This window comes from Suncus etruscus, chromosome 11 (assembly GCF_024139225.1).
Source record: "Suncus etruscus isolate mSunEtr1 chromosome 11, mSunEtr1.pri.cur, whole genome shotgun sequence".
NCBI classification, from domain to species: domain Eukaryota; kingdom Metazoa; phylum Chordata; class Mammalia; order Eulipotyphla; family Soricidae; genus Suncus; species Suncus etruscus.
In genome coordinates this window covers 37587558-37596390 of record NC_064858.1, presented here as the reverse complement: position 1 = coordinate 37596390, position 8833 = coordinate 37587558, and the positions used below count along the sequence as shown (strand labels likewise).

The 8833-nt window shown below is 31.4% G+C and overlaps 1 protein-coding gene across 1 annotated transcript; it reads right to left on the bottom strand.

The window, feature by feature from the left end:
- Positions 1–795: 795 nt before the first annotated feature.
- Positions 796–3119, bottom strand: LOC126022051 (NKG2-A/NKG2-B type II integral membrane protein-like). The gene is made up of 4 exons (XM_049782917.1): positions 2933–3119; positions 2492–2581; positions 910–1061; positions 796–846 (listed from the first exon to the last, which is right to left on the bottom strand). Exons 1-4 carry the CDS (start codon positions 3117–3119, stop codon positions 796–798), a joined length of 480 nt encoding a protein of 159 aa, XP_049638874.1.
- Between the last annotated feature and the right edge of the window lie 5714 nt (positions 3120–8833).

Sequence of the window (8833 nt, the reverse complement as noted above, 5' to 3'; positions counted from 1 at the left end):
TATTATTATTGTTTGCTTACAAAAAAGGGGGAATTGTTGAGTAATTGTTGTAATATTGTTTTTGCCTGTCATCCCACCTGGATCTTCCAGGTGGGGGTGATTAAGGAATGAAATAAAAAGCTTGTTGGGGAGGCATAGGGAGCTCTTTTGCCAGAACTGACGGGTTGTTCAGTTTGCTTTTTGGAGCTGGCTGCAACTGACAAAAGACTTTCTTTGCTGAACCTTTGGTCCCCTAATCTTTTGCATTCGTTGATTATTTACTCCGGACATTATTATCAAAGTCTCCCCCAAAAGGGGGGACGGAAGGATGGGATTCAATTTATCTTTTTGGGAATCATTCTTTGACTTGGAGACCATCAACAAGGGGTTTGACCTACCCCCACATATGCCTGGAATTTTGATGACTCCAATTTATTCGCTGGCATGGCATATAGTCCCTCAATCATTGCCAAGAGTGATCCTTTTGTACTGAGTCTAGACTGAACCTTGATTATCTGGCATATGCACTCTTTAAGAAAAAAAACAGATAAAAATAATAAAATACCCCAAAATATCAAAATTTCATCATGGTATAAAACCATTTTAAGAATAGCTGGAATTCGGGTCCAAAGAGGTGGCGCTAGAGCCTTGCAAAGCACTAGCCAAGGAAAAACTGAGGTTCGATCCCCCGGCGTCCCATATGGTCCCCCGAAGCCAGGGGCAATTTCTGAGCGCTTAGCCAGGAGTAACCCCTGAATATCAAATGGGTGTAGCCCAAGAAAAACAAATAAACAAAAAAAAGAATAGCTAAATTCGTTATGCAACATTAATAAGTTGCAGTACGATGAATAATGACATCAATAACTTCTTAAACATAATGATTTATGTATATTTAATAAAATGCTAAAAATTTAATGTTAAAAAACTTACCATTTCCTCTTTATTGTTTATATAAAGCAGCGTAGAATTTTTAGAAATACAGTCCTTTAAACTTTCTTTCCATGTCTTTTTTTCACTGCTGATATAGTAACAACTGTTGGAATGTATGAGCCACTCTTCTGGACAGCGTTTACAAAGATAAGCTAGAGAAAGACTATGAGTTAAAATTTAAGAGATCTTACATGTAAGTGAAAATGTATTGTTACTTATACATAATAAATTTATATATAATTCAGAGAATGGTATATAAGTAATATAAAACATTTATATACATAATCAAACAAAAGGGTAATATTCTATTCCCTAATTTACATACAAGATCAAGAGAATGTGCAAATTCCTGAGATTCAGTGAACCGATGTACATTTTATTTTGTTTCAGAATTTGAGGAATTAATCCCGGTGGGCTCTGAGGTCCATGTGAGATGCCAAAGATGGAATTGGATAGGCCAAATGCAAAAAAAAAGTGCTCTACTTGCTGCACTATTTCTCGGGTTGGTATTCCACATTTAGACTATAATATTTATCTTTCTCTCCAATTTTTAGAGGACATTTGAAACCATTTTCAACTATAGACTTTTGATAAATGCACCTACTTATTACTACTTAAGAAATACACTCTTCTATATTTATTTAATATCTATTGACTTTATAACTTACTCTCCCAATTTAAAATTTTTATATAATTTTGGAGGCACCATTACTGATGATGTTCACCATTACTCTCTTGGTTGGTCCTGGCAATGCACTTGGACAATTTGTTGTTAAGGATGTATTATGGACAAACTGGATCATATTCAGAAATCCAACACTTTGAGTTCTCTCCTTGACCTTATTTTACATATAACAAACCAAACATACAGATAAAATATATCTGACTGGTAACATCAGAAACTTTCCTGTTATTTTACCTTTCTTGGTCCAGTTTGATGGAGATGAATTATTTGGCTCCCTCATTTTAGAAGCTAGAAAAATATGATTATTTTTTATAAATATTATATTGATATGAATAAGTCATATTAATTTTCTTTCTGAGTTATAATATTAATTGCTGAATTTTTAGATTGCTTTTTTGTCCTTGTAGTTTTTGGGCTACACCTGATGATGCTCAGGGTTTACTCCTGGCTATGCTCTCAGAAATCACTCCTGACTTTGTGAAACATATATGACGCTTGGGATCAAACCAAGGTCAGTCCTGGATCAGCCACATGAAAGACAAACACCCTATTGCTGAGCCATAGCTCCAGCCTGAGAATTTTTAGATTTCTAAAAATTAAAATAATCTGAAATAAAAATTAATTTTAAGATCAATGCATTTTTAAGAAAATATAAATCTAAAAGCCTGAAAAGGCTAAATTTTACATCTCTTATATTACTTGTTTTATGAGTTTTCTACCATTAAGCAATAGCCTCTATAATCAGTTCAAAGTTGCATTTACTAGCATAGCTAGAAAAACCATATTATCTGGGGTTACATTTAAATGGGAGTTTTTTAATTCACATTATTAAATATTTAAAGGTCAGGCAGACATTAAAGTGAAAGTTTCCTTAGTGTTATTTTGAAATTTACTTACAGAAAATAACTGTGATCAATGGTACCATTAATGCAAGGCATAGGAGTGCCAAGATCCCAGCAATGAGTTTCTCTAATGGTAATGGTAAATCTGCTTGAGTAAATGGAAACAGTGAAAAAAATAGAGATTTGCACATAAGTCAAATCTCAGGCAATGATTCACAAATATCTACTTGGATACAGAAATTATGTCTGCCATTCTTATATTGTCTTTGCTTATTGAATTTAATGCATTATCCACAAATATAACAAATATGAGTTTTTAGTCAAGAGCTACAAGTTAGTATGCTGGGATAAAATTAATCCAAAGGTATATTATCACACCATAGCCTAACTTATCCTTATAGAAAAATTGAATACATTTCTACTCTGTCTCATTACTGTGTACTCCAATTTCACAGATCCTAGGCCAGTTATATCTTGGGTCTACGAAATGTCTTACCTTTGCAGTGGTAGTGTTTGTCATTCCTATGAGGATCTTGAGAAACATTTTGAAGATTTAACTCTACATAGGTTATTTCTTGCTCAGTTACTGTGGCAGAGTTTTTGAGTTCCTTTGATTTTCTTTGCTGCCTCTTCAAATTGCCATGTAGATTCAGTTCTGCATAGGTTACCCTTTGATTGTTCATCTCTGCATCTGAGAACTTGTTGTGACTGTGCTTCTTGATAACTACACCTAAGCACTGAATTTGAAGACAGTATCAAAGATGACAGGTTCCTCAGTTTACTTAGAGTCTCAGTTGAATAGTGGCGCTCTATTTGTAAGCAGCACTATTTACTCTCTGGAAAATATTGCATATTGTAAAAGTCTGCTCTTAATTTCCTTAGATGTTTAAATATTGTACACATTGAAATTTGTTTCATAATTGAGTTCTTGATATAAAATTTAATTTATGCTCTATCATTGTTTAGAAAAATATAAAATAAAAATTATAATAGTAAGACTATTCAACTCTATGAATAATATTTCAAGTGAAAGTCATATCTATGTAAAATAGGGAGTATTTGTATTAAAATAGTTTTCCTTAGATACGTGTTTATTATGAGACTGAGTTGATATCAAATGATCTTTTATTTTTAAAGTCTTTAAAATTGATAAAATTTCTAAATTTTAGATAAGATTTCTATACTAATCAATTTATATCGAAAACAAAAGTTATTCAAACAGAAACTATATAATAAAGTAAAAGTTGAAAACTACCTGTGTAACAGATTGACAAATGACTTCATAGTTAAGACCCCAATGATAGACAAAGATTATGTATCAGTACATTTTTTTCAAATTTTTAGAAATAGCCTATTTTGTCAAAACTCAATGAAGAGTTTATTGTTTAAACCATTATAATAAATCACATAATATATTTTATAAATTAGTCAATGGGGTCTATAATAAGTAGAATTTAGATTTAATTCTGACATTGAAAAGTTGACTTTTAAATTAATGTTCAACAATTTGATTTACTAAAGTGGAGTAAAAGACAATGTAAATAAAACACTATTTAGCTAGCTTTGTATCAATGACAATATATTTTCTATTCTTACCCTTATTTAGTTTTAACATAATTAACTATTTTTAAATCATAGTTTACCTTGTGAGTTTAAAATAATGTGTGGTACCAGTATATAGCACGTTATTTTTGGAATTTTTTTTCATACTTTTCATCTTGATTCTTTATAATTTGTATAAGATAGCTTTTCACAGAGGTTACATCATCTTTATCTTTAATAAGAAAACTTTTAATTTACTCTAAGTCAGTGTGAAAGGAATTAATTTGAACTTCACAAAAGTGTGAATAATTGTTAAGAATGAATATATACTGAAAGCTGGGGCCGGGTAGGTGGCGCTGGAGGTAAGGTGTCTGCCTTGCAAGCGCTAGCATAGGACGGACCGCGGTTCGATCCCCTGGCGTCCCATATGGTCCCCCCTAAGCCAGGGGCGATTTCTGAGCGCATAGCCAGGAGTAACCCCTGAGCGTCAAACGGGTGTGGCCCAAAAACCAAAAAAAAAAAAAAAAAGAATGAATATATACTAAAAGGGCTAAAATTAAGAATGAAAATTATATCTGTGTTCATTATGAATTCCAAAATAAATATTTCCTGTTTTAATAGGATGAAGTTACATATTTAATTTTGTTGATTAACAGACACTATTCATTGCTTGCAAGTACATAAAGTATTTTTTTCAGTGAATATGTTGAGATGTACAAAACTTAAGTTGTTTTCTAGGTTAATTACTCAAAGTAAGACAATAATCAATCATCTGCTTAAGAATATATTGTACCACATCTAGTATTTGTAAACTATATCTAATGCACAGAGAAAAGAGAGAGATACACATACCTTCTGTTAAATCAAGAGTTGTTCATCTTCCAGTGAGAGACCAGGTAGCCTCGCAAACTAACAAATAGCATCTGTGGTCTTAACGGACCGCCCTGTGAAGGTTCAAAGAAAAATGCAAATGTGGAAAATGTTGATATTACAAAAACAGGAAATTATTACATTTACAATATTTTAAAAAGAATTTAGAAAAGCAAGACGTGTATGCAGTATAAAATAGGCACCGGACTTGCAGCTTTTATTTGATCTGTTCATGTGAAAAAGTCTCTTGTAAATTATTTTTTATTTTAAAGAAACCTGGACCTAATACAATGAACAGTCCAGAGTATATCAGTCACAATATGCCTACAAACATATTTTCTTCTTTCCAAGCATAATTAAACAATATATATTTTCATGAACATCTACATGGACACATATTCCATCCTTCTTTTGAGACACTGAGAACCTGATACATAGGGGGTAACTTATAGTTATATTGAAAAAACACATAGCTCAATATTTAGTAAGTACATTTTATTGAAATGTTACATATAAAATTGGAGCATCTAATAAAATGTTTTCAAAACAAATGATTGAATTTATATAATACCACATATAGTTTTATTCTCTACATTACTTCCTGTTAGACATAAAATGTAATAATGCTGAAAAAGCTTACACTTTGGATGACAAAGATGAACTTTCTCACCACACTCATAAACTATCATTGGTTCTTTGGGAGACTCCATGGTCTACTCCTTGTTACTATACGAGTCAGAAATAAATTCTATGAAAAAAACTTATTATAATAAATCAAATAAAATATTCTATGCAAATATGCTACCATGTCAAATTTACATTTTTATTCACATGATATCATATTTTACCTTCTAATAAAATGATGTAATTGATTTGATGCTGAAATCATAGAATCTGATTTAGAAACGTAATAGAAAACAAATCAATTAGGGCAAATAGTAGGCTAAAAGGCTTGAATTTGACTCTCAGCTCACAAAACCCAAAGCACTTCCAGGAATGGCACTTATAAAGAAAAAGGAAATTTTTTATTTCCTTTTTCTGGAGGGAGTGGATCACACCTGGCAGCACTCAGGGGTTACTCCTGGCTCTGTGTTCACACCATATGGTGTGCCGTGATTCGAACCACCATCCATTCTGGATCAGCTGCATGCAAGACAAACGGCCCTCCACTGGTTATCTCCCTAGCCCTAGGAAATTATTTTTTTAAAAGACAGGTGTAAACAACAAAATATAAATATTTTAACATTTCTCATCTCTGAATTTAAACTCTAAAATAACGAGAAGATATATCCCTTGAATTAGAGGTCAATTAAATACAACTAAAAACAAACGAGTGAAGTGTTGTTTATTAAAAAAGAATGTTTTGCTAGGATCTTAGCAATAGTATAGGAGCATAATCTGTTTGTCGTTTTGGCCTTTCTTACATATTACCCTGGTTTTATTTCTACCACTGCATCTGATCTATCTAAGTATGGCCTGAAACAAAAATATAAGAAAAGAAAAACAAAAGAGACAATAGATCAATATTTTTCACAATATGAGAAAAAATCAAAAATTGAAAAAAAAATTTAAATTAGATACCTTTAAAAATACATGTTTAATAATACATAAAAGTCTCAAAATAGATCTCACAAATAACTTTAAAAATATTTAAATTAAATTTATAACTGAATATAATTAATAATCAAATTAAAATCTGTTAAAAGACACCAATATAAAAATAAAATCTTAAGCTACTAATTAAATATCAAAACTATATGATTTGATAAAATAAGAAATAATTTACACCTAAATTAAAGCAAATAACGTGGAGCTTTCCGGTAAGAGAAATGTGCAAATGAGCACACAATTTAACAGTTTATAGTAATGTGTAGTAGATTAGAAAAATACATATTCAACCCATAGCAGGAAATTTTCTATTACATTATTATATATATTTATGAGAGCTTTTATTTAAATTACTTAGGGTTATATTTCAGGTCATAGGACTATTATGCAATATGCATAATTTTACAAGGCGGAAAAAGTTGGTTCAAGTTATGTGGTTCTGTTTAAAGGAAGTAAAAAGATAAAATGGGGCAAAAATCAAACAAGCAAAAAATGGGAGGAGTCCTTCTAGAGGCTATAAATATCAATTTAAGAGAAGAAAGGTAAAAAGGAAGAAAAAGACATAACAATACAGAGCTTTTTAGTCTCAAGTTCTTTTGTAATATTTACCAGGTTCAATTTCATATAGAAAGCCCTTTGGTTGTTCATTTGTGCAGTAGAGGACTATCAGTGACTGATTTAGATCATTGTTCTTATGCACTGAACTTGAAGATGCTGTGTCCAAGATTACAATATATACAGTCTAATATAAGTGGGTTAAGTGTAGTTGCATTATAGAGTGAATATTGCAAATAAAACCAATTATTTCACAATGTTTTTTGTAGTACTAGAAATTAGACACTTTATGTTTAGTGTTTCATAAGAAATAGCTTTTAGAATTAAGTGTTCTGCATTTGATGCATCATTATTGGTTGGAGAAATATAAATTAAAATGGTGAGTAATAATTAGTACATAAATTATAGCATTTCTTTTTTTTTTTTTCATTGTTTTTTTGTTTTGTTTGGGCCACACCTGGCGCCACTCAGGGGTTACTTCTGGCTATGCGCTGAGAAATTGCTCCTGGCTTGGGGACCATTTAGAATGCTAGTGGATGGAACCATGGTTAGTCCTAGGTTAACCCATGTAAGGCAAACACCCTACTGCTTGCGCCACCTCTCTGACCTCAATTTTTTTTCTTTTTCATTTTTTTACCTTTTATCCTCCCCCTTCTAATTGTGTTTGTTTGTTTGTTTTGGGATATACCTGGTGATGCTCAGTGGTTACTCCTGGCTTTGTGCTCAGGAATCGCTTCTGGCTTGGGGGATCATATGGAATGCCGAAGATCAAGCCACTGGTCACCCCTATTTTTATAAAATATATCAGAGAGCTTTGATTAAATCTAAGTTAGAATGTGAGGAAATACTACTTATTTTTATAATTGGATAGAATAACATATAGAATCTACTTTTAAATAATTGATTAGCAATCAAAATTAATCATAGCTATACTATGACACCGAAGTAAATGATTTAATTAGGGATACATATGATTTATAGATTTAATTTTATTAATGTGCAACAAAGTAATGCATTTCTGTGTACTTTATTAATGTTTCACTATGAAAAATGTGAATATTTGTGAAATTCAGAGACATTCATATTTTAAGCTTTTTTGTAGTATAACTTATTTAAAAATGATATCAAGTTTCTCTTTGTTTTAATTCTTTATAAGTATTGTACCACACCTAGTCCTTGTAAAAACTATCCTAAATAAGATGAACTGGCAGAGAGCCAAAGAGAGAAAACAAGTAGGTACCTTTTGTTGGTCAGATGGCTCCACTTTCTCTATGGAGAAACCTAGTTGTCTTGTAAACAACCCAATAGTGCCTGTGGTTTTCACAGATTGTTCTGGCAAGAATAGAGCATAATCTAAAAGTGGAAAAATGTCACTTTTTAAAGTTAAAGTGTAACTTAAGATTTGGACACCTCGTGTTTTTGAAAGACCTTATCTAGAGACACATCTCTGGAATAGAAGATACTCAGCTTATTTTATATCATATATTATTGTATTATTGTATGTCATTGGTAAATGCCTCTGAGACATTTTTTTTCTTAAAGAAACCTGGGAAGAAAAGACTGCTCTTATCCATGCTTAAACTTCCTTTCTTTTCAGTCACAAACACTGAGCTATCTGGTCTTCTTTAATATGTCTAAAAGCTATTCATTGTACTTTTGACAGCATAACTTAAACATCAGTTCACAATCTTTCCTGTTATTCTGTCACTTTTGTTATAATAAAGAATTGGTGGGATATCTCACCCTACAGCCTCAAACAAAATAAATGGAAATATATATGTATATATTTTATATGTGTGGCTATAAAAATGCATGTATTACA

Excerpts from the sequence above, each read along its gene's own strand:
- LOC126022051 (XM_049782917.1), bottom strand. The coding sequence starts at position 3,119 with ATGAACAATCAAAGGGTAACCTATGCAGAACTGAATCTACATGGCAAT. Across the intron at positions 2,582-2,932 it reads CAAACACTACCACTGCAAAG|ATTTACCATTACCATTAGAG; the intron begins GTAAGACATTTC and ends TTACTCAAGCAG. Across the intron at positions 847-909 it reads TAAACAATAAAGAGGAAATG|AAGTTATTGATGTCATTATT; the intron begins GTAAGTTTTTTA and ends ATTATGTTTAAG.